At 32.1% G+C, this 26,139-nt stretch overlaps 3 protein-coding genes across 3 annotated transcripts in view; 2 read left to right on the top strand and 1 right to left on the bottom strand.

The window, feature by feature from the left end:
- The window catches only part of LOC131852987 (E3 ubiquitin-protein ligase UHRF1-like), a 55,638-nt gene extending 46,583 nt beyond the window's left edge, over positions 1–9,055 (bottom strand). The window contains exons 1-10 of the mRNA XM_059203764.1: positions 8,745–9,055; positions 7,530–7,683; positions 6,502–6,868; positions 5,825–5,965; positions 5,216–5,418; positions 4,521–4,621; positions 3,596–3,800; positions 2,792–2,880; positions 1,750–1,834; positions 1,237–1,363 (exon numbers count right to left, since the gene is read on the bottom strand). Of these exons, the coding sequence (XP_059059747.1) occupies positions 1,237–1,363; positions 1,750–1,834; positions 2,792–2,880; positions 3,596–3,800; positions 4,521–4,621; positions 5,216–5,418; positions 5,825–5,965; positions 6,502–6,868; positions 7,530–7,683; positions 8,745–8,894 (1,622 nt within the window). The 5' untranslated portion in view covers positions 8,895–9,055. The remainder of the gene's footprint in view (positions 1–1,236; positions 1,364–1,749; positions 1,835–2,791; positions 2,881–3,595; positions 3,801–4,520; positions 4,622–5,215; positions 5,419–5,824; positions 5,966–6,501; positions 6,869–7,529; positions 7,684–8,744) is intronic.
- A 657-nt stretch (positions 9,056–9,712) lies between these two features.
- LOC131852986 (uncharacterized) lies at positions 9,713–14,605 on the top strand. The gene is made up of 7 exons (XM_059203763.1): positions 9,713–9,932; positions 12,220–12,312; positions 12,816–12,903; positions 13,223–13,342; positions 13,565–13,680; positions 13,996–14,131; positions 14,460–14,605. The coding sequence occupies exons 2-7, from the start codon at positions 12,256–12,258 to the stop codon at positions 14,603–14,605; spliced, it is 663 nt and encodes a 220-aa protein (XP_059059746.1). The 5' UTR covers positions 9,713–9,932; positions 12,220–12,255.
- A 2,120-nt stretch (positions 14,606–16,725) lies between these two features.
- On the top strand, positions 16,726–25,151 carry LOC131852988 (Y+L amino acid transporter 2). Its single transcript, XM_059203765.1, has 10 exons — positions 16,726–17,229; positions 18,273–18,375; positions 19,557–19,672; positions 20,166–20,291; positions 20,663–20,762; positions 21,160–21,328; positions 22,180–22,380; positions 23,099–23,248; positions 23,770–23,941; positions 24,409–25,151. Exons 1-10 carry the CDS (start codon positions 17,025–17,027, stop codon positions 24,468–24,470), a joined length of 1,404 nt encoding a protein of 467 aa, XP_059059748.1. The 5' UTR covers positions 16,726–17,024; the 3' UTR covers positions 24,471–25,151.
- The last annotated feature ends 988 nt before the right edge of the window (positions 25,152–26,139 follow it).

The following is a 26,139-nucleotide window of genomic DNA, read 5'->3' as shown; positions in this document are numbered from 1 at the left end:
ACAAAATTTATATATAAGATATAGCGGAATTCTCATTAGGGAAAAGAGGGGTACATCGTAGAATACATGAGGTATATACCAGTAAATTAATTGTAGCTAAAACCAGTCTCTTACACATAACGATTGAAATAAAAAATCATATAGCCCGATTTTGATACGTACGAGTATAAAAGTATCAAAATCGGGCTATACGTATAGCGCAGACGCGTTACAACATATCAAAAAAATAGGCATGGAATGTAAAATAAACCATAACATAATAGGTATATACATTGGCACATAAGCCATATCTGCAGAGTGTCGGCTAACGATATTATACCTACACATTTACATTGAATCTTGAATCGTCCCTAATGAGGTACACGATACAGCTACCTACATATCTATTATATACATATCTTTGCAAAACAGATGTCATGTAGACTGAATTGACTGCCATCTATTTTCATGCTTTGTTACTAAGCACCCACTAGTAATCCGAACTGCTTCAGATCTAGCGACATCTAGCGGCTACGGTGGCGAAATAAAATAGCCCGAAGAATAGCCCGAGTTAGGAAGGAACCATTTTCTTGTATGGGATGGGGTATCTGTATGTAATATTATGTTATCTGTGGTAGTACTAACAATAAAAACTACATTGATTCAATAAAAAGACATTACGCACACCAGCAATAACAATTAAACAAAAGAATATATATGCATGTGTGTATAAAGCATATCGTTCGTTTAATTGTTATTGCTGGTTCAAAGATCTTACTCTATTTTTATGGTTCAAATTCTACCATTGGGCGACCACAAGTATATAGTACACAATAAGGTAATTTATATTTTATGCCATAAATAGATGTCAAATACTTTTAACCAAGGAGGCCACCTTGGTCAAAAATACAAATACTCAGATTTTAATTGTATGATCATTTGAAAATACATATATATAGAAAATACTCAGTTAGCGACAAACAATCATACTCATGAATACAAATATACCGTGCGAGGAATCGAACCCGCGACCATTGGAATTAAATCGATATGCTAAACCGCTAGACCACCGACGCCGCCACGAAATGTCATGTCTTCTGTAATTTTACTGGCACATCGTGAGATGTGGCAGTAAAATTACAGAACTGAAACTACCAATTACAAATTACAAAACTGAACTGAAATACCCCTTACAAAATTGCTTGGCGTCTGCAATAGGCATAATAAAAGAAAAATAGATAAAGTAAAGAAACTAACTTATTCTCCCTGGTCAGTGTCTGATCGCAGGATTGCTCGGCTGTTCGCTTGTTTCCAGATAGGTCTCGACCTCCGCTACCCGTGTAGGTGAATTCATTTCCATTGTCTACGTCGTCCTCATAACCACCTTAGAATAGGAATAAGTTAATTAACTCCCACATGTAAGTAAACCTCACAATATATCATGCCCCACCTCAGTCCAGTGCCTCTGATTGAGAAATATCCTACTTAAAACACTTTTTAAAAAGGACAATTATTATTAATTTTGTATTTATTTTTATTTGCTTTCCTTATTCTTTTTTATGTCATAAACCTATGTCCAATTTAATGTATTATTTTTTATTACAATTTATAGGATATAATAATTTATATGCTGCTGTGAGCATCATCGATATTGTGTTGCGATGTGTGTTGTAATAAATTTAATCCTATTCTATTCCAAGTCACTGAAATTCCAAAATATTGTTGTAAACATTGGAATATTAATGTATGTTCTTAGATAATTACACTAACCTGACAGAACAATACTATATGCTCCTTCTACGTCACGTCCGTGAATACCAGACACAGGGGGTCGATGCACTCCCGTCTCTGAAAGCTAGGACATAACACACTTTATATTAATAAAAAAAGGATATTAATAAAGTTATTAATGAATATTAATATGTTCACTACAATAAAATTAACAAAATGGAAGTTAATAGTTAGTATATGGATTATTTACCCTATTGCCAGCAATGCACCATGCAAAATTGACCTCCATGTTAAATTGGTGGTAAAGTTTCAACAATGGACTAACTATAATCATTCTCGACTGGTGCTCCGCCAGTTATACAGCCACATACAGTTGTAAATCATCGGGTGCACAGTTCAATTATCATGCATTAAAAAAAATTAAATTTATCAACATTACAATTAAATCTTTATTGAAGACAATAGAAGTATTCTTGTGCAGTAATGTTTTTATTGTACTACTATTTTTTATTGTTTGTTGATTTTGATTTTTGCTATTTAATGAATGTACATATAATAAGAGTGGGCAAGAAACTTGGCTGATGCTATTTTTAAACCACATTTGATGTTGCACACATACAATGGCCGAAGCAGAAAACAGAGTCTAACATACTGTACCAATCTGTATAAAATTTTACATGGTAAACATTTAGTCTAAACTACATATCAAATAGCACAAATTATAACAGTCAAGATATTAATTATACAATAATTATGTTATGTTAATAGGGCATGACTTTATATAGTCACACCAGGTTATACAATGATCGAACAAATAATAACGAAAAACAAAATAAAAAAAAAATATATATATATATATATATAATACATACATATATATCTTTTAGTTAAAATATATAAACATTTTGACGGCCACGACGATACACACACCTCTCATAATTTTATTGTTAGGGGTTGTACATAAAACGAGCTCTGCTTACCGTAGACTATAAGACGCTGTGTCAATTGGTCAGAGTTATTGTAATAATTAGTACATATTATTGTACGACCCCCAGGAATAAATTTATGATGCCATGCTTACCTGTATTCTAAACCTCCAGCACATGCCCACTTCAATTCCAGGGATAGGTCCAAAGTGGTTTGCGGGCATAGCGCACGTTTTTGTCTTACCTAAAATTTTATATTATTTGTAAAAAAATGTATTATTAAATCACATTACTTTTTTAGTCTTTGTAATAAGTTAACATATACAGACTTTTTACAAAGTTTATTTATCTAGTCTATTTTACACCTAATAGGATTAATACTCAGTTTAATAGTAACATGACCTGTGAGGTGACATGTCTAATATATAAACAAGGTTCGAAGACATATAAAAAATGTACTGTGGAAATATTTCGTATTCTATTATACGAAATATTTCTATAGTACATTTTTATGTCTACATTTGTATATATTGCTGACACCCGTCTCTTTAGATATATCTTGCTAAGCTAAGACCTACTTCCGCAGAATAGTATAGAATAACAACATTAAAATAATTGATATTTATAGGAAGTTTAATGCCACTTACAAATGGCAAAATTTTTATCATTATCCTTACCGTCCAATTAAATGTTTGAGTTAAAGACATTAATTTTCCATATAAATTAATATTGGTATTAAAAAAATAGGGGTTGATGGTAAATGAGTTAATATTTTGGGTTGTGAGTATTTTTAATGCTATATCACATTATTAAGAAATAAAAAATATAAACATTGTCCAAAAAAAATCAACACATGAAATTAAAGGCCGGCCAGCCAGCGTTATCACTAAGGTGCATAAAATGCATGAATTTTATAAAAAATATGTATTATGTAATTATTAAATACAATTTTAGCTCACCAGCACAAGCCATGCCTCTCCCCCAATCTCTGTTGCTTTTGGATGTGTTCGTCTTTTTCGCCTGTTTGGCACCACCTGGCACAATCACGCTAGTGTTGTCCCGTTTACAGGAGGGACAATACCAGTCCTCCTCGGGTAACTCAGTCATCGGTGGCGTAAGACAAATCATGTGGTACCCACCATTACATTCGTCACACATCACAATCTGCAATTAACCATTTATATTCAAGTTCAAAAATCATTTATTCATGCACCTCCATATTGGCATCAGCCACCGGAAGGAAAACTAGTGCTGTGTGTGCTAAACTTGTCTATATTATCAGTAAATCACATGAGATTCAGTAATCTAACTCAAGTAATTTTATATCTATTTTAACGCGTTTCAACAAACCTAATAAATAGAAACACGTGCACACGTACGTCCTACGAGAGCAACAAAAAGAAACACTCACAAACATACATAAATGCAAATCTGAATTTCATAGAAATGGCCTAGATGAGGGGCTAAACTGGCCGCTGGCCGACAATAGAGTCCAACTTAAATTACATTACATTATAACTACAAATATGAAGGCTATACAAGTTGTTAACACGTAATAACTAGCAAAGTTAAAATCAAAATGATCTCATTTATTAATCTAGAATCAATAAATAATTTACACTACATTTTCACATAGTAAATGGCAATGGACATCAAAAAGGCGATTATAATGTACCTAGTAAGGTATATCAGTTATATTATGTCATGTGTAGACTTATGTAAAGAAGACAACATATACTCATATTGTTCAGCTAAAATTTTTAATAAATACACTTAGAAATATAATAATAATAATAATCTTCCTATTATTCTTACTGTAAACAATAATGTGTTGTTTAGATGCAAGAAATTTGATTTGATTTGATGAAAAATATAAAAACTCACTTTATCTGGAAAGTCTTTTCCCGAGCACAGACAACATCCACAGTCCTTACATGGAGTGTTTGGGTCATCTCGACACGTCAGACAATTCACTGGCTGCGACCCTGTAGCACAAATGTTGTACTAATAACAAATTATACAAAAATAATAATGATAATAAGAACCCAAGATATTTTCACATGAAAAAAAATAAAAAGATATAATCTCTGGATCTAATGTACTGTTTTTGGAAATTCTAATAGTGTTAGGCAGCCCATTTATCGAGGTAGGCTGGATTAGACTATATAACATCACGAGGAGCAGAGGCATGAAACAAATGTGCCAAAATCGAAGCACATATGATGATTTATTATATTACAGATAATATAAAGCAATTTTTTTTGTTATTCTTAAACTTCTTGTAACTCCAATTTCTTGAATAATTATTAAAATTATTAGACTGTCTTGTATTGTTCATGGTACTGAGCTAAATTGAGTTTTTCAATTGCAAGTAAATATAAAACAAACTTGTTTAAAGAAAAAGATACTAATGTCAAACATTGAGATTAGTTGCTTATCCTATGGACAAAAGTTAATAGTGTTTAATTAGTATTTGTAGAAAATTTTCACTGTAGTACATTTTGAATGCACTGCAATGCAAATGCAATGCACTGCAGCACAATAAATATATATATATATATAAAAGAATGTGTACTGACTTTTATCAGGTTGTGTTATCATCATCTTCTTGTACTCTTTACTTCTCTTTGCTAGTGGAACAACTTCATCTATTGTATATATTTTGTCGAGGACCCTGACTATTGTATCATTCTGAGGGACAACTTCAGAGCCAGAATACAATGTCCCCACAAGTTCATACACCGACCGTAGCTTATTTATTTTATCTATTTTAAAGTCATACCTGCACATACATAATGTATATAATTAGTGAACATTTAAATTAACATACTACTGCCCTGCCTCAATGCACTATCCTCCACGTCATATTTAAAAAGTAAATGCTTAAATGTGTGCACAGAAAAATATGAGCACATAAATAGATGGCATAGCAATTTAGGATACCACCCACCACCTTACTTCCGATGGTAGTGGGTTCGATTCCTTACATGGCACAACCATTTGCATTCATGATTATGATTATTTGCATACATCTCGGGTTTTTTTTTGTTTTCTATGTATTTATGGAAAAAATATATCTATACATCTGTATCAGTTATCTAGTACCCATAACACAAGCTTTCGTTATCTTAACTTGGGTCTAGATGGTGCTGTGTGAATTATCTTGAGATTATAGATTATATACATACCAATATCCTTTTTCAAAGGGGTCCTCAGTGTTGTGATTTACCATGATTTTCTGTCCTACTTTCAAATCTTTTGGATCTATCACATGTCGAGCCCGGGGTCTAATATCTTTTAATAGACAGTATGGATTTGGCTCATTTTCACTGAAATTAATATATTATCCATTACAACAGGTGGCGAAAGCTGTATCTGAAGCTAGAGTTACAAACAGCTCGAAAAAACATATATTTTTAAGGAAAACAGTATTTTTTATGACATGCCCACTACTTGGTAAAATGAAAAAGAGGTACAAAAACAGATGTGTTGTCACAAAGCAACATTTACTAAAAAAAAAAAGGTTTCCTAACTATATCATTCATAAATATGATTTCTTGAAGTTCAACATATCTGATAGCAGGGACTTGGGCCAGCTCCCTGGTAGTACCAGCTCACGAATTTCACCACAGGTATTGTATATGGGATAGTCAAACGCATTAGACGCAACTATCGACGTAATAGTGAACACAAAATGTGATATGCACCAATGCCCTACTGTCCAATTTGAGCTGACAATCTCTCAGTTGATATTAAATCATTAGACCTCAACACTCCAAGCAGAGTTTTAGTAGAGAAAAGCAACAAGCAGACAGACATATTTTCATGAAATATAGTAATGTGAATAGATTTATAATTTACTTACCCCGAATCTAGTTGCACTTTGTACCACAAACCAACATCGGTGGTTCTACTTTGGTTGTCATCATCACATGATTTCTTTTTAACAATTTTTGGAGATTTGCATAAATACTTCACTATCCCTTTCTCCTTGGATTTACAACTACCTGATGCACTAACATTGCTTGGAGGTTTATCTTTCAAGTTATTTTTACTGTCACACTTGTCTGCTACATCATTTGTTGTCTCTTGAATATTCTCCTTAATATTGTTTGGGGTGTCAACAGTAGGGTCAAAAACTATCCTCACTATTTTACCTTCAAACCAGGCACCCTCTTCCTGACTTCTAACATCAATTAAATCACCTATCTGATACAGTACACTCTCAGCATCTATGAACAAAAGATTAGACATTAAAATATATTTTCTATAAGGTTTATATGTACAATAATTATTATTACACTAGATGAGTGGACAAATGTTGTCCTGTCTTAACTATAAATATTAACTCTGTGCATTGTACATAGAAGGCGAACATTACAGAAAACTAAAAGACCATAATAATATTATCTTTTCTAAGTTCTGTGCAACTGTCTTAATTTTTCTTCCATAAAAACAAAAACAATTAGCCAAATCAATCCAGCCATTTAAGAGTGGTGCTGTAACCAAGGCCAATAGGGACTAATTTAGAATTATATACACTTAGGTCACAGTGGTCAAGTGGTTTAGCTTACTGCTTTAATAGTTGCAGGTTCGTTTTTTGTATGATAGAATCAAAGTCAGAGAACACTTTAGACACTTTAGTGACACATAATGTTTTTTTTACGAGCCTTATTTTTATTTTATATGTTTTTATATTTATTTTATAATGTTATATTCAGGAACATGTTGGTTTGACTTGTTTTTGGTGTGTGTCAGAATATGTTATTAATAATTTAACCTTCTGAAGGTAGGCATTTAAAATACCAATAACCCAACCAACATACAGAAAATGAAACATTTCTTATATTATAATAGTAAAGAATCAGATAATAAACATAATAAAGAGCAAACCTGTGTAATTATCTTCATTTTTGGTATCAGTGCTTTTCTTGTCTTTGGCACTTTTTATATCTTTTTTAAGCTCCTGAGGTTCAACATGGACTACTAGTTGAATAACATCATTAATTTTGATATTATAATCATGGAATGTATAACCATTTTCCAACTGAAAGCAAATTTTATTTACCATTAAATTTGTACGTACCTGTAGCACACCCATACAAATAGTACAGTTTAAACAGACAACTTGGTAAAAAGTCTGGAGACCCTACATTATTAAGGAATTTGTGTCTCGGTATTAATAGATTGACAAAAAAATTGTAGGTAAAATTTTATTTCTTTTTTGTACTTAAGAAATAATCCTGCCTTTTGTGCATTATTCAGTTAATTTGATATAATATCCCCTCAACATGTTCAACACCATATTTAAGTGTCCTATTTCTCACATAGGGACTGGCATTTTTTTTAACGTTAATTACATATTTTTAGTGTACAATAACTTGAGGTTATTTAACCCCTAGACTTATTTCAATTAGTGCCCATAGGTGACCCTTTGGTCCCAATGTGTAAATTTACTTTAGTTGTGTAGTGTAACACAGGTGGGCAAGCAGTCTTTAACATGTTAAAGGTTGGTATATCTGGTTAATAATATTATTAATAAATTAATCTGAAATCTGAGTCTACTGTAATTACATTATCTATAGGTGTAAATTTAAAATTTTCCTTAGTTACGATTAGCATGTTGTCTTGTAATCATCTTGACAGACAATTGTATTGACTAACATGTAAGGTTGAAGGAAATTAACATTGCATGGGTAATTAAATTAATTTACTAACAAAATAAGAAGAAGACAAAAGAACATTCAGGAAGAAATTGTGACCATTTACTATGACATGCCATGACTACAGTGTCTTGGGTTTTAAAAGGAATTATATTGTTGAAGTACTTAAAAAAAGGTGAAACCTTGAATGCAGCTTCATATGAAGCCAATTTGTGGAAACCTATCAAAGAAAATGGCGAAGAAAGCTGACTATGTGTACTGTGAGAGATTGTGGTTTCAAAAAAATTAATCACCCGCCGCATTATACCATAGGCCACCTGGCACTGAGCAATTATTATTTGCTTCCAAAAGGCCTTCCCGGCAAACAATTTTACAACAATGAAGGCAGCAAAGTGTGAGGAATTGAATCCGCGCCATTGAATATAAATACAATATGTATACTTACCAATTTTCCACCGTAAAATAAACGTTGTAATTTTGGGTTAACATTAAATTTTTCTTTAACAATTTTACGAAACTGATCTATTTTGGTTAATTTAGATTCAACTACCACTATGGTATCTGGTTTACCAAATGTTCTTACACGCACGTGCATTTTAATCAAGTATAATAATTAACAAACAATACAACACATATATTGATATTAAATTTAGAACTTCATAAATGTGAAATGTGTACATCAACTAAATTGTTAATGAAATTATGGAAAAAATGGCGCGAAAATTGTACGTCAAGAAACCAAGCCAAGACGTAACGAACGATAGTAACAAAAGGAAATACGTTTGATAAGTACGTAATCAACCAACCAATTTAAACCAATATTCTTTAAATTTTTTAACTATTTTTACGGCCCTGGAAAATCCCTTTCAGGAAAACAATTACACTATATACATAAGAGTTAGCTATTATTTAATTAATACGACTAGTGCGTTATTATATTATTGAGGTTGAAGACATATTTAAACAGGTAAGTTACAGTATTTTGTAGAATATATCGCTAGAGGTGTGATACTTTTTTATTACAGAAACTTATCTAAGCCTAATCTAACTAAGCCCTCTCTCAAAATAAAAAAAGTTTTTTGCTATCACTGTATAACACATAATTGGTCAAATACCTCAATTTTATTTTATGCAAATGAAAGAAACTGTTTATATGAGTACTATTAATCGATGTAATATATTTTCTAGTTGCTACTTTTATTTTGGAATATCATGTTAATCTGTAAATTTCTTTTTGAATGTCTATTATATACTATGTTACTTTTAATATTTTCGTTTTTGTTCCTTATCTATGTCAATTAATAAATATTTTTTTTATTAAGGACGGCAACACCGACCATTTTTTACATTGTGATCCCAAATCCCATTATAAATAACCTCAAATTTTTAGTTTACTATATCTGTAGGGTAGAAGTGGCATGAAAGAGCCATGATGATAGAAAAGATGTTTTGTTTTTCTTTATCTATTATTTATTTATTAAAGTAGGTAATTTCATACAAAAAACCTTAAACATTATATGAAAGTCAACGTCAAAATTAATTTTTTTTAAATGTGCCTTTTGGCTCTTTCATAACATTTCGGTATTGAAAGAGTTAGTAAAAGTTGTGCAAGAGCCGGTCTATATTATAAACTGTAATTATGATATATATATGAAATAATAATAATTACACTAATGACATTTTAAAGATTTTTTTAAAATTATCAGTTATTTTAAGTAATTATATTTTAGTTATTTACTTAAATTTAAGATTAGGAATTTTTTGGAAATTTTGGAATTTAAAATATAATTTTCTTAAAATTAAAAATGTCTCGCAAAAGAAATTTAATGAGCCCAATCAGAATAAATTTTGCACTGAAACCAATCTTGGTCGCTGTTTTCATATAATTTATTGCAGATTACGCAATTTAAATAAATATTTGTTTTGCTTCCAATAACCGATTGGAAGCAAAACAAATAAAAATAATGAATATTTTTCTTTGTTTTGCTTCCAATAACCTTTTTTTTTTACTTCAGCTAATACGATGGAGTCAAACGAATCAGAGTCATCTTGCAGCGTGAATTTTTTATTTTTCCTTGATTTTCTATTGAGAGTATTTATGGACTGTTTTGTGGTCATGGTCTTAATAATAATTTTTGTTCTTTTTGCATTCTCTTTCTCTTCTAATTTATTCTTTTCAGGAGTGTCAGTTACAATGACTGACGACATTTTTCTACTATTGCGTGTCGCGTTTTGTCTTTTCCCCGCTTTAGAAAATGGTCTAATCATTGGTGACATGACACACACATGATGACAGTACGGTGGGAATGTAACTATAATGATTGAGTTTTGTCTAGCAAATTCAACTACTCTGAGATTTACGTGAGAACTGTGATTATCCAATAATATCAGTACTGGATTCTCATTTGATGGTCTAATATGCATCACAAAATGTTCAAGCGCTTTAACAAAACGGTCCTCAGTCATCCATCTAGAAGTTTGAGCCAATCCCAGAGCTCGAGAACTAGCTGTCCCGGCAAACGTTGTTTTGCCTTAAAATAAAAAAAAAATAGGGTTGGACTACCCCTAACATTTAGGGGGATGAAAAATAGATGTTGGCCGATTCTCAGATGATTGGTGACGATGCTGCAGCCTGTTTCGTCGGCGTTAAAAATCATATGGAGGGGAAAATTGTATTTGCGTAAAATAGTGCTTAGTTTAGTTTAGTTTCTATTATATTTATATATACTTGAATATAATTATAATCCACACCAATTGGGTAAAAAATATATCTCTATAATAATCTAATATTAATAATGTAATATAGCTTATTAGAGAGATGTGTCAACTCGAGTTAACTCGAGTTGAATTCTGCCAACTCAAGTTGAAAGAATTCAACTGGTAAATGAATGAAACAAGTGAAAGAGCGAGAGCATGTTGGTGACACTGGCACATCACTACTCACTCGATCGCCGCTTTTATATGAAAAATGTATATTGTCAAAAATCTATATTGTACGTTCACAATATTATATTTACAAAATAAACTATTTATACAAAACGAGTCGTTTTTCCATCGATCAAGCATATCAGAGCATGATTCTGTCATCGAACTGACAATGACATGAAATTTTCCGATCATTTCATATCATACAATTTTCACTCGTCACAAATATTTCAATATCGATTTGAGGTTGTTATCATTTTTTTTTCGTATATTCGTCCGATTATGTTGTCACTAAAATGATTTCAACTCGAGTTAACTCGAGTCATGTTTATAACGAGTCAGCACATCTCTAGATTATTATGTGTAGAAAAATGATAAATAGTGATGCTAAACATGTTATCATAATCGATTGATCAATTTAAATATATAAATAAAAATATTTAATATATTAACTATTTATTAGAAATATTCGGCTTGATAATATATTATCAATCGAGCACTACGTATTTTCTAAGTTAAATAAGTAGGTACGTAGCTAGATTAACTACAGCGACCTCTAAATTTAACCAGAGAAAAAAGGTACATATTATAAAAAACACAAGCAACAAACAATAATAAATTAGCAAATTTAATTGAAGTAATAAAACTATACACAGTTGTAATAGCAATTAAAGTTCAGTATTTATTACAGTCTCCGATAAAATATTTAACTTCTTACGGACTACCAGATCCAATCAATAAATATCAAAATGATGCCTAGTCTAACCAGTACTTTCATATTGTTTCTATTTAATACATTTTTTTTAAGTAAATATGTATTCTCAAAGGTATCGTCTATGGTAAGCTAGCTAAATAATTTTACATAAAGCAAATTAAGTATATGTCGAATCAAAATCCATTACACACAATTGAAATAGTCGTGAATTCTATTTATAATCTATTCCGAATTTAATTAGCTACTAGATTATTCATGTAATTGTTAATTTGTTCTATAGCACCCCATTTTAGTCGCTCGGTCTTCATTGGATTGGATGCCAAGTAGAGTTAATTCTCTCTATTCCGACGTTGGAGCTTGGAGTGGCAAGTTTGTAAGTTATGAATTCTTTCATTTATGTATATAGTCATTATCGTCTCAGCTATTATTTGTCCGTCTGAGCGTTTATTACCTTGACTTACGCCCAAATTATATTTCGGGCCAACTCTTCGGTAAGGGAAACACCAATATCACATTAAAATTTAATCTGAGTGACTGCTTCAGGATCTCTCCGCGCCACGTTAGATTCAATATATATCGAGCTAAATATAGCGAATTATACGCTCATACGTCTCCTGCGCACATTCAACTCCTAGGGACTTCCTGAGACCATACCACCAATATCCATATTCCTTCTGATTTTCTTTGATTAGAATAAATAAATAAAATCATATTTCCTATCCATCTACTCTCCAGCCGCTTAGGTAATTCCCTGATTTTGGGGTGAGGTCTCAATCCTCCCATATGTACCATATTAAATATGGTACGGTATGGTATGGGATAAAAAAATTACTGCCGTGGTGTTTACGTAATATGAAAATATTTTTTTAAATATAGAGACCCGTAATGGATGAGATTGAATCAGATGAAGCATTAAGATTCTATCAGTTTCTAAATTACTTGGACGGTGGAAGTTTTGGCACGGGTAAGTGACTATTGACTAAGTTTATTTTACTGCGTACTTAAATAATTATAATTGTTTACGTCATAGTGAAGCCTAAAATTAAATATTGATTCCGGCTTGTCTAGAAAACGTTGTTTGCTATATAGATTATTTTTAGATAGGGTTACCCTTGTCACCTAAGGACATAATCTTGAAGGAGTTCGTTATACGTTTCTGTATATATTACATTTTATTTATTACGCACGTTAAAGAGTATGGTTTGTCTTCTTAATTCAATAATATCCATACTGTTTCCTTCTTTTTGTAGATCTGATAACGCGAATAACATTTTGTTTTTAAGGTCCCATTGATGAGTTTGTTGAAGCAATGAATAGATTATCAAACTATATGAAACAGCAGAATAGTAGAGAAACCCAGGCAAGAGGCATGCGAGAACTTGAAGCAATAAATGGAGAAAAAGGTACTGGTATAATGGCAGCATATACCTATTCTAAAAGAGGACGATCATTAATTCTAATATTAATTAATCACAAAACTTTGCAACTTCGAAAAGAAATACATAATACCAGCGGTGAATTTGAGTGTGATCTATTAAAATGGCTTACATACATTATAAGTAAGTTCCTTGTGTAATTATTGTTGCAATTATTTTGTAATAATTCTTATATATTTGTTTTATTAGGAAATAGTATTAAAACTGTTTTGGAAGTTAGTACAGTAATAATGAGAAAAAAGAGAAAATTCTTTTGTACTGGAGAGGTCAAAGAACCAATTGTTAACAACAAAATAATATGTAAGGTGAGTTATAGTCTTACAGTTCATTACAATTAATAAACCACTACCGCCATCACTAAATTAAGATCTCAAGATTAGAATGGATGAATAATAATTGGTACACCCCCTATGCTAATGGTATTGGCAAGTTTCAGGAACTAAGTTGAACTAACATTCAGCAAAAAGTAATTTTATATTCATAGCAATAGGCCATAACCATAACCATTTATAGTATTACTATTGTAACCATTTATTATAGTATTTATAATAAATGGTTGTACAATAATAATTTACCCACGTTTTTGCTAGATCTCTTATACCCTTTTATCTCAATCCTAGGATAGAATACTGTTACCCATTGCTGGAACCTCCTGTCGCGATGCAATTATGTATTGGCATCCTGACCTTACAGAAGAACATTATTGTGTTGGAGCTTTAGAGTCCAAAAGCCCGGTGCACATTATGGATATCGAAGGTATGACATTCTATAAGTAACGTAATGCGCATATCGCCGGTTAAAAAATAAACAAAAATCTTATCGTACCGAGAAATTTTAATATTTATTAGTTTATCTATGTCTATACATCTTAGTTCTATTTCAAGAGAATATTGATATATACTATTCTAAATATCAGCCCTCCAACATGAAACTGAAATCATTCATGGAGCATTATAACTGAAATTGGAGAATAAATAACAATATCTACGTACTTTACTATTACTCCTATTGTCGCACTCTACGAATAAAAACTATAATATTGTTTTTATGCCGTACTATTTTATTAATCCAAATTTTTTTTTAGGTGAAATGTTTTGCAAAGGTGATGATTATTCAAAACGCGAATATCTTTTAGCATGTGAATTTTATGAAGATCAAGAGGCACCTGTTGCTGATTTACTGCAGTATTATCCTGATCCAGATCCAGAAATTAGTCCTAAACTGTTTTAAATAAGAAATTGCAATAATATTTGTAAATTAAAATTTATGTAACGTTACAAAGTTTATCATAAGAAAGATAGTATTTTATCAAAGAAATATTGGATAAATTAATAAACATAAACATGTTTATTAAAATGAAAACCGTGTGTTTTATCAATTAATCAAAACTGTTTACCTCGATTTAGCTCTACAAGTACTACACTAGTAGTTCTATAACGTTACGTAACAGTTGTACCAACTTATCTGTGAACGGGTGTCGCCACCGTCGTTTCAGTGTTGCTAATTAATTCTAATGTGCACAAAAGTTGGGAAAGTCGATACATTTTTATTCATATCGTTTAGTTTGTATTTATGATAAATTATAACACCACATTTATATATATGTAGTTATGCATCTATCTACTGCGATAGCCTTTTAACAAAGAGGTTAAGGGTTTCAATTGTTAAGATTGAAACCTTCTTGTTAAAGACCCATCTAGATATCAGTAGTATGCCTAGTTAGGAGATGTAAGTAAAAGATAAACAAAAAAGATTTTGGGATTTATTGAAAACGACATTTGCAATAATTATGGTATAACACAGTTTTTGAAGAATGTGCAAAATCATCCTGGGTGATAAGCCATACTCCTTCCAATTTTAGAAATTAGCCCTTGACTTAAACCTGTAACAAATATTTTGTGATTAAATATGTGAGGTAGAAATAAATTCATTGTATTCATATATTTGTAAGAGACGAGTGGCGACTGTGGATAGAGCGTCGTTATCAATAATTTAAATAATCACAGAGTGACTATTTTAAAATATTAACAACTGATTTATAAATATGTTATTGATAGCCTTTTGTATTTGACGGAATTTGAGAAAATTTTACCCTTCATAAAACAGGTCTAAAATAACAAATCGGCCTGAAAGTTGCTACACCCGTCTTGTACAAGCAAGTTTTATCTTATATGCAAAAAAATGTTCAATCCTCATATTTGTCTCCATCCTAATATCATTTTGGGTAATTTATATAGTAAAAACTGACAACACTAACCTGTTGCAGCCGTTTGTATATTTGATTAAACGGAACGATCGGATTCTGCAGCCGAGCTTCTTCTTCAAAAAATTGTTTCACCTTTAGAATAATACTCCGGGCATCACTTTGTATAGCTTTCGGCATATTTAACGCTTGAATTCAGAAGTATCGCAATAAAACACACGAAATCCTCGAAAGTAGTAGACACTGACATTTCAACATGGCGACCGTTGTTCCTATTTTTGACACTTCTCAGATACGTTGGTGACACTACATCAATATTTATAATGTGATGTGATGACAATGTCTTTGTCTCCCTAATTTTGAAACATATATACCTATATATTTATACGTTACCTCGATATCGATGAAACTTTAAATAATTGATACAAAGATATGGACTACGGATAAGACTTAAATTTTGAACACGAATGAAAACATAATAAATAAATATACATAAGAATTGGCCTTTGGCCTCATCACTTGTTCAAATATGAAGAAGTTTAAAAGTAGACTAGGCTGTACGGTCTAAGGATCTTTGCCTGTTCCATCACTGAAAAGGAGATGGACGAATATGGAAAAAAAAAAAAAAATGTCTTTGTCTCCTCTGTCAAATATCAATTCTAATAGCAATGTGTAGTCAAGATTTCGTTAGTATAATTTTTGAAAGTAACTATGAAAGTTTTCAGTTACAAATGTACACCTATAAATTTTATTATTTATATTAGTCAACCTTATAATAACTGTGTTCTTTTATAAATTGCACATATTTTGGCGGTTAAAGTTGTTGTGTTAAATTAAGTTACAAAACAGAGCAGGGAAAAACGATATTAATTATAGTTAATTAGTTTTTGTAATTCGACGATTACCGTAGACATCTCTTAAATAAAATTTAATTGGTTGAAATTTAAATTCTTTTAAATAATAATCGATTTATCTCTATGGAGCTTCTTTATAATCTGTGGCTATTTCACAGATTAATGACTTAAATCTCTATCTATATTTATTTAGCTGAAGATTAGGCTGTATGGTCTCGTACCTTGGCCTATCCACTTGTGGATAAAATATACTACTACTACTATTATATTTATTTAGTTTTGTTACCCGCGTTAACCGACTATTACCGTTACTGTTCTGCCGCTCAATTCATATGAAATAACCGAATCCCTCACTTTATTTATAACACATACACAATATTTGTATGGTGTTTAATGGTGATTTAAATTTAGAGCAAAATATTTCTGAGAGTATTTTTTAATTAATACTCATAATTATATTACCTTTACTGAATTAAAATGCAGAGGGCATTTCCATCGGAATTATAGGTTATCGGAGTGTGTGTATCCTTAAAAATTTTCGCGTAGTGCGAACAAATTTTGTATTTTCTCGTGTAGCTACAATACTTTAAAAATGGGTGACGAAAGGGTGAAAATGCGTAAACAGTTGGGCTTGTTAGAGGGAGTGGCGATAATTCTGGGAATAATATTCGGTAGTGGTATTTTTATTTCCCCTAAGGAAGTTATAGAAAAAACTGGTTCAGTTTGGGGAGCTTTATCAGTGTGGGCAATATGTGGTGTCCTGGCTACTCTTGGTGCTTTATCGTATGCTGAATTGGGTAGGTATATTTATTTTCATGGTCCAGCCTACCAGTGTATACATTTGTCTAAATACTTTCATAAAGGCAGATCGCCAGATTCTTTTATCGGCGTGTTCTAACTTACGCCTTTTTTTAAATAAGCAATAAAAATATTTGGCACAACAACAACTGTAATTTAAATCTACACTATGCGCTGCTAGATAGGATTTATATTAAAAAAAATGCCATTTTTGTTATTATTTTTTACTGTTAACAAAAATGTATCTGAGTTTTATATCAGTTGTCTATTACCCAAAACACAAGCTCGGCTTAGCTTGGGACTAGATTGTGCTCTATGAGTTGTCCAGTTCTGTCCATATTTTGTTATATAATCAGATTGTTTATATTCTTACTTTGTTGCTTTATTTGAAAATTTAAGCTGTGGTTGACTTAGAAATTATGTGAGATGTTTTTTTTTAATTTTCTGTCCCTCCCTCCCCTCCTGATGAGATGTGAGATTTATTCAACTGAAAGAAAAAAAAAATTGCTTTATGCTATTATTTATGACTACTTAAAACTTTTTTTCCTCTTTCCAAAGTAAGGTTAGATGAGATTTGACTCAACCCCCTCCCCCCCCCCTTAAACATCTCATGTTTAAGGGGGGGGGGAGCTAGGTTCTCTAGGGGCTCAGCTAGGTCACTATTCCAGTTTAGTTCTAAGTGGTCTAGTGGTCTAGTACTCATCATTTTACTATCTATTGGTGTGGGTTCAATTGACCTAACTCAAAGCAATTATAATTATAATATAATAATTTATATCCATGAATTGATATAATCATATTCATGTTGTTTTAAATGATTGCTCGTATCTATAAAAAAATATATGTATTTATATCAGTTGTTAGGTACTACACCAATAACACTTGCTTAGCTTAACACTAGTTAGCACTGTGTGAATTGTTCTGAGATATTATTATTATAATTAAGATCTGAATAAATATTCATTTAACTATAGTTTATAGAAGTAGAGTCAAATTGTTTGTTTATATTTCAAGTGACAAATATTATTGCTTCTCTGAACAGGTACAACATTAGCACAGAGTGGTGGTGACTATCACTACATAAATGAAGCCTATGGACCTCTGCCAGCATTTCTGTATTTGTGGGATGCCAACCTTGTATTTGTGTAAGTATCTCATTTTGGCAAATGACAATTTACCAGGGCGTTAAGGTGAACCTGACATGGTACGACCTGCTATATTTTCTATTACATTTTTAGTAGTATTCTACCGTATTTTATTTAAGATGATGGAAGGTAAGGTACCTATGTTAGGTGACCAAATAATGTAAAGGATAGGCAGCCTTGGCTGTCAAGAGGTTTATTATTATAGGTATATCACTTTACTTCTAATGGTTATTCTCGCTTAAAACAAACATTTATATGTGTGAATATGATTGTAACCATTCTTACAAAAGTATTGTGTCTGTTAGATTGGTTATATATTTATTTCCATCAGTTGTTTAGTACCAACTGTACACACTCATTCTAGTATGAGACTAGATGCTGCTCTGTGAATTATCTTATTCTATTGTATGGTATAAACCATGGAATAGAATATCTATCCAAGTGAATTTAAACCTATTTGGCTGGTGTAAAGAAAGTTATAGCCTAATCCGAACCCTGAGGTACTAATACCATTTCTGCACTATTTCGTGCTAATAATGTATTGGTTGCTGTTGGTGCAATCCTAGATAAAATAGTGTATTCATTCACCCATAAACTACGGTCGATCTTTTCAATAACGTTTTATAAAAATCAAGACATGACGAAATATAAATTTAGCTCGAGGTTACTTGCAAGATCATGATAAATTAATCTGAGAAAACTTTTAATTACTGAATGTACATTGTCATCCTATTACTAACGATTAAGTACGACATCCGTCTTAATTCTGCTGCCTTTAATCGAACTCGTATCATAAGAGTGTAAGGGGCCCGTTACACATTATCATCGTAAACACATTATATATGCCTATAAATTTTTACGTCATGGTACGAAAATTAATCCATTTTTTTATAAATAGAAATATGAAAACTTATGGCCTATATAAAACTGACGGCCTCGGTCGTTTAGTGGTCATCAGTTGTCTAATCTCTATAACACAAGCTCTGCTTAGCTTGGAACTCGATGGTGCTGTGTAAATTGTTCTGAGATATTATGTTTATAAAAACATCAGGGACGTAATAAAATATATAGTGAAACTGGAAGCTGTGGTATCCCGAATCACAACTTAAAACGATTTTATAACTATGTAAGAGAATTGAATAAACTCAAAATGTTTTCTTGCATGTTATTTTTGTCAACAGACCGAGTACGAATGCAATTATGGCGCTGACTTTTGCTAACAATATATTGGAGCCAATATTTCCGAATTGTCCTATTGATCCGATGTGTCGAAAGATGATAGCAGCCGTAACTATATGTAAGTGCTTAATATTTATATGTATAATAAAAATGTAAGTGATCGCTGTCTGATGATGACTCTAGGAAACACACCATGTAATATATATGAGGAAAATTGGTATTATGGAACTTTATAAACATGTCAGAATACAAAATCATGCATTAATTTGTATCTGTTTGTTATTGCGTTTGGCTTAATCGATTTGGTTAAGATTTTTACAAATGTTGTGTTATATTTGGGTGTAATGTTTGTTCTTAAATGTGTTTGTTTATATATGTCTCAATTTTCTATAAATTTATTATATCGGTTTACTTGAGAGGTTTGGGTTATATGAATATTCTTTATATGATAATTGTCTTTCACTTTCTCAAAAACAACGAAACAACTTTCCGAACAACCCAATATTATGTATAAGGTATAATATATACCGTCACAAATTATCTATTTATATTTGTGGTATGGTGTTAAACGCTGTGTTCATATCCTTAGATTTATCTATTTATTGTTACAGGTTTCCTCGCGTTCATTAATGCTTACGACATAAAATTCACAACGCGAGTGCAAAATGTGTTTATGTTTACAAAAATTTCCGCGCTATTCGTTATCATTATTGCCGGCCTTGTTTGGATCGGAAAAGGTACGTCCAGGCGCATTAATTAATTTAATTAATCACAAACATACTGTAATTTATAGAGTCATATAAGGATGTTTAGTTAATTATATTATACAAACTTTATCCCGCGACATTGTCGTGTGAATTCGGATATATAGCATTGTATTTGTTAATCTATGCTGTTGTATCTGTGTACTGTCACATATTTCGTTTGAATTCGTCCATTGAATGCGTTTAATCATGTTCTCAGTAATCTGATCTTATTATTATTAAATATAGTATGAAAAATTACTTGCATGGCTAAACAAGTTTAAGTTTAATAAATTCCGTTGAATTCCTCTTTGATTTTTTACATCGTCCATTAATGAGTGAAATGGTCTTCGTGATGCTTTTAGGTGGTGTAGAGCACTTCCAGGATGGATGGGCAGGCACCAAGACATCCGTAAGCGATTGGTCCGTCGCGTTCTATTCCGGAATATTCTCCTATTCAGGCTGGTAATTTTTTTTTCTAACTCCACATGGTATTTTTTTATCTGATTATTAAAAAAACTTTAATTTCTTAGAGGAAATGAGAGCAGTTAGGTATTTAATTCAGTACCGGTAATTAATGCAATACTGCATTAACACAAAAAAAATATTTTTTTAAAGTTCTATATCTTTTTGACTTTAATTAATTAAAAAAAATGTCTTACAATTGTCACATTTACTTACTATATACTTATATATATATTTAGGAATAAATCCCAATTTAATCAACTCATAGTATTTTGAAAGCGTTAGATGATTGAGGTCAAAGATCCAACGCCAATTTGTGGATCTATTCAAATTTCTGACTGACTCCGAATATGTATAATGATTGTTTATTTCTATTAAAATTATAATAAATTTACAGGAGTTATCTTAACTTCATGACTGAAGAGCTTAAAGATCCATTCGTGAATTTGCCCCGAGCTATTTACCTCTCCTTGCCGTTGGTGACAGCGATATATCTACTAGCTAATGTGTCATACCTGGCTGTACTCGGCCCGGTCGGTGTACAAGCCACAGAGGCTATTGCGGTGGTTAGTATTTACTAGAATATAACATAATCGGGTCTTTGAAACCGTATAAATAGATGTAAGCTTTCCAAAGGGAAATCAATTTATTAACTTATGAATTAATCACACGAATAGGATATTGTCTACTTAAATTTTGCATATTTTTCTGTGTTAACTTACATTGTTCTCTCTCGTATTACTATCCTAATTCTTGTATGCTTTCCCCTTTCCTTCTTGTCACAATTTTTAGGATTGACAGAATTGTAATGTAAACATATATGCACGATGTGGCTATGTCATAGAATGATTATATCTAATTTATTTAGGATGCACATTTTATCTTTTTTGTGCACTAGTGATTTCTAGTTATTTACACATTTATTACAAGGATCTAATGTCAAATAAATAAGGACTATATTAATATGTCTCGGTATGCCGGCTTCGGTCTAGCGGTTTATCACACCGCTTTTATGTTAGATGGTCGCGGGCTCGATTCTATGAATGGTACAAATATATCTATTTATGATTATGATTATTTGTATTGATCTGGGTGTTTTCTATATGTATGGATTTACAAGAAAACTCACAGTTGCTTGCGCTTGCTTTCCCGCGGTAAATCGCGCTCTTTCCTGATCACGGGAAGGATCGTGTAAAGACAACAAATAATATTGTTACATAATTAACTCAGATTTGATAGAATTGACAGAACATGAGTTTAAAGATAAATTGACCAAATGGCTGTTAGTGCACTGTTTTTACTGTCAAAACGATTATTTGAATTATAAACATTATGAATACAGATAGTAGTTATAAAAACAATATACTAACATTTTTTAATTGTTCAATATCAATATCTTGTTCAATCTTGTTTACAGGACTTTGCAGTTTCAGCGCTGGGCTTCGTAAAGTGGGCGATGCCGACGCTGGTAGCAATAGCGGTGGTTGGCGGTCTGTCTGTCCACATAATGGCCTCGTCCCGGATGTGTTTCGCTGGCGCTCGCAATGGACATATGCCTGAACTCCTAGCACATATAAATTTTAAGTGCATGTCTCCAATGCCCTCATTAGTATTTCATGTAAGTCAAAAATACCAGGCGTAATGTCATAATTGTTGTACAACCAATTATTGCCAGAGGACTAAGGTCGTGTGACGGCCTCGGTGGTCTAGCAGTTTAGTGCACCGTTTTACTAATGGTCGCTAGTTCGATTCCTCGCACGGTGCAAATATTTGTATTCATGAGTATGATTATTTGTATACAACCATTTATTGTTGTTCCGGAGGACTGTGGTCATGTGCCGCTCTGCTTAATGATGGTCGTGTGATCGATTTGTGACATGCCCACATTGCGCTCGGTCATTACCGAGCGTCACTACCACTGCGTGCATGGTTATGCACGTTTGTCATTACAAACGTCCTTAGCCATTTTTTTACATACACTGGACTTTCACTTAAATTTAGACATGTCTATTTAACTGAACAATGTGAACAAACGAGCTTCTGAAATAAAGAAATCAGTTTAGTGTTTGCAAGTTCTTAATTTAATGTGTATACTGAACTGAATAGTAGGGGATTAAATAATTTTAATACAAAAAGCGGCTAAAACGTTACGATCATTTAGTCTAAGTTGAGGCAGCTCCTTTTGCCAACTTTGTATGTTTTTTCTGATTTTATGTATTCTTGGTAATTCGAAAATGTTGGCTATATACGCTTTATCTATCTATCTAAGCCGACGAAGTGTACAACTTAGCCACGACGCTTTCTCTTTGGATTTGAACGTGTAAGTATTTCAACAGATGGTGATGTCTGTGATAATGCTGATACCAGACAATCTCACGTCGCTGATTACCTACTGCACTGTGGTGGAGTCATTCTTCACAACGCTCAGCTGCAGCGCGGTGCTGTGGCTGCGGTACAAGAAACCACATCTGCCCAGGCCTATCAAGGTTAAACTTTATCCGTCAGGAGTTGGTTCTCAGTCGCCATATATTTTTATATCACGTTGTAGCTAAAAATTGCGAGACAAAGTATTAAATACACAACCAATTGAACTTTATCTTAATTCTTCCAGCAGTTTTTACGTTCAACCTTTATATTTTCTGTATTTGTATTTATTTTACGATTTTTTTATATGTAACGATTATTATTACTGTATGGAAAAATATACAATCTTTTAAAGATCTTAGCCTGTCTAGACCTGCAGTAACTTGTACAGTAGAACGTGTATATATAACTGCATTAGCGGCCTCCTACTAAATTGTATAGAAGGTGAGTTGACAGCTACTTACTCAGTCACAAGTCCCGGGAACTGCTCGGAGTTTCTCTGCCACAGGACTGACCCGGCACCCACACTGTGACTCCATGGAATTCTAAGAAGTTGGTCTGTTGACTTTCATAAGTGACAAAAAGCCCTGAAAGAATAAATGGTTTTAGAATTTGAATTTATTTAAATTATTGTCACAAACAGGTCCAGCTTTGGATGCCCAGTTTGTTTGTGGCGGTGTGCGCGGTGTTGCTGGTGGTGCCTATAGTCAGCGAGCCGGTGGCGGTGGTGGCCGGCGCTCTCATGACGCTGGCCGGGGTTCCGGTGTACTTCGGACTAGTCAGGTCCAAGCCTGAGTGCGTCAGAGATCTGTCAGGTAACTGTGGCTTTATTACCAATATTTTTACCACTACCTTTTAGTTTCGACTTGGTGTAGCCACAACCGATAGTCGCACGTTCGATTCCTTGCAAGATGCAGTAATTTGTATTCATCAGTACAGTATATTTGTTTCAATTGGTCTATGTGTTTTCTCTCAGTTGTATAGTAACCACAACACAAGCTCTGCTTATTAGTTTGGGACTGATGGCGCTGTGTGAATTGTCCTGAGATGTTATTATTATTAATATAAACAGAAAACATCCAAACCAATATAAACAAACATACAAATGTTTGCATCGTGCGAGGAAACGATCCTGCGACCATCGGAAGGAAACTATGTACTAAACAGATAGCTCACCGACTGTCTTGGGTTATTAAAATTATAAATATTAATGTAGGAATATTCATAGACAATGCAGACGTTTCGATTGCAGGCTGTTAACTATTTTTTTTTGTTGTTGCAGTTAAAATCACTCATACTTGCCAAAAGTTGTTCCTAACAGCAGTAGAGGAAGCTGAAGATTGAAATTACCATAAACATTACACTTCTGTAACAGTAGTATTCTCTATTTTGAATCTCGGCTTTTCATAATGGATTTTTTTTTATAGATAATAATGGAATTGTGCACCCGCCTGCGCTAATAATTTACGCTGGCAGGGCACTAGTGGTGGATGATAAATTTAGTATTAGGTTATGTCAGTTAGTCCATTGTATTAATTTCCCCTGGATTTTATCACGGTGGTTTCCAGAGGGAACGGCTTGGAGGAAAACCTGACATGGTTTATTGCTAACAATGAGATCGTTAGTCCACATTACTAACAATCCCTTCCCTGCTTACAATGGTATTATAAATCACAAATTATACTTTTTTATAATATGTATTGAATAAGAAATTTTAATAATGAAGTCTCAATTACGGGGCAATCGCCAGTGAACTGGTATTGAAAATATTGTTAATTAATTACTTTGGTGCTGCTTTTTCATACAAAAAATGTTATACTCATATTAACAATAATAATTAATTGTAATATATGTGTAATTTTGTACTTTTATACAATTTGTATTAAGTATAATATATAAAGCTAAAGATTGTACCATGCCAAAAGTCATGCAGATCGCTTTTGTAAGTGTCATAATAAGAAACAAATTGAAATACTTATAATAAATTATGATGTTTCCGTAAATGTCGTTATTTAAACATCTTTATATCGTTTTGTATATTTTTGTGTATATATAAATAATACGCATACTGCATAGTTTATATCTATTTTAAAAAATGTTCTTTTCCTTGATTTTTCAGCTTTGTATGTCATTTATAGGTTGCCTGTTTCATACTTAAATATATTTTTACGTAAATAATAATATAGTGTTTATTGACACTTATATAAAAAGTATTAATTACATGATTCTCTATTTCTATAATTGTCATTGGATTAATGAATTTTGTTGAATTGCATTGCAAGTGCTTCGCCTAGAATCAGTCAGCCTGTAAAGTATTATTTTATTGATATAAGCATAATGTATATTTCAAATATGGAATTTTTCTGTGATATCTGTGTCACACTCGAAATAAAGATAATTAACTAGAAATGGAGTCCGATCTCTTCTAGTTGATTCTATTTACGTAAGCAGTCAGTCAGGTAATGTAAGTACCTGTATTATGACTGACTTATATTTGAATCTCTCTGCCTACTTGGATACATATGAAATAACTAAAATACAGTACATAAATTGAGCTGGAACTCGATGTTCCCGTTGATTGTATACATAAGCAATTAGTGAATTATGTATGTTTCACATATGTCAACGTTATGCACACTCTATATGCATATAACAAAATAGATGGTATAATAATATAATTTTTAGAGTCGTAGCCACTATTTATTACTAATCCAAATAAATTGAAACTTGCAAAATATAAAGTTGTAATAAAATACATGGTACAAAGATCACAAAGTACAAAACCCTTTACCCTATTTACTTGTTAATGAAGTATTAAATTTTCGTCGGTCACTATATATGGTACATATAATAACATAAACGTGCCATTGCTTTTTATTAGCAACCCTGTGTTAGTTTTAAATTGTATGTGAATTTAGTAAAGTTTGCGCCAAATAACTTGACCAGAGACAATAAATCTTACGCTGTAATATATGTACGTACAATCGTTACTGCGCAAAACTAGAGTTTTTTG

Source organism: Achroia grisella, unplaced genomic scaffold (assembly GCF_030625045.1).
Source record: "Achroia grisella isolate CSIRO2021 unplaced genomic scaffold, CSIRO_AGI_Agris_v1 utg874, whole genome shotgun sequence".
NCBI lineage: Eukaryota > Metazoa > Arthropoda > Insecta > Lepidoptera > Pyralidae > Achroia > Achroia grisella.
Note: the sequence above shows the minus strand (reverse complement) of the source record. Positions and strands in the feature narration are given on the sequence as shown.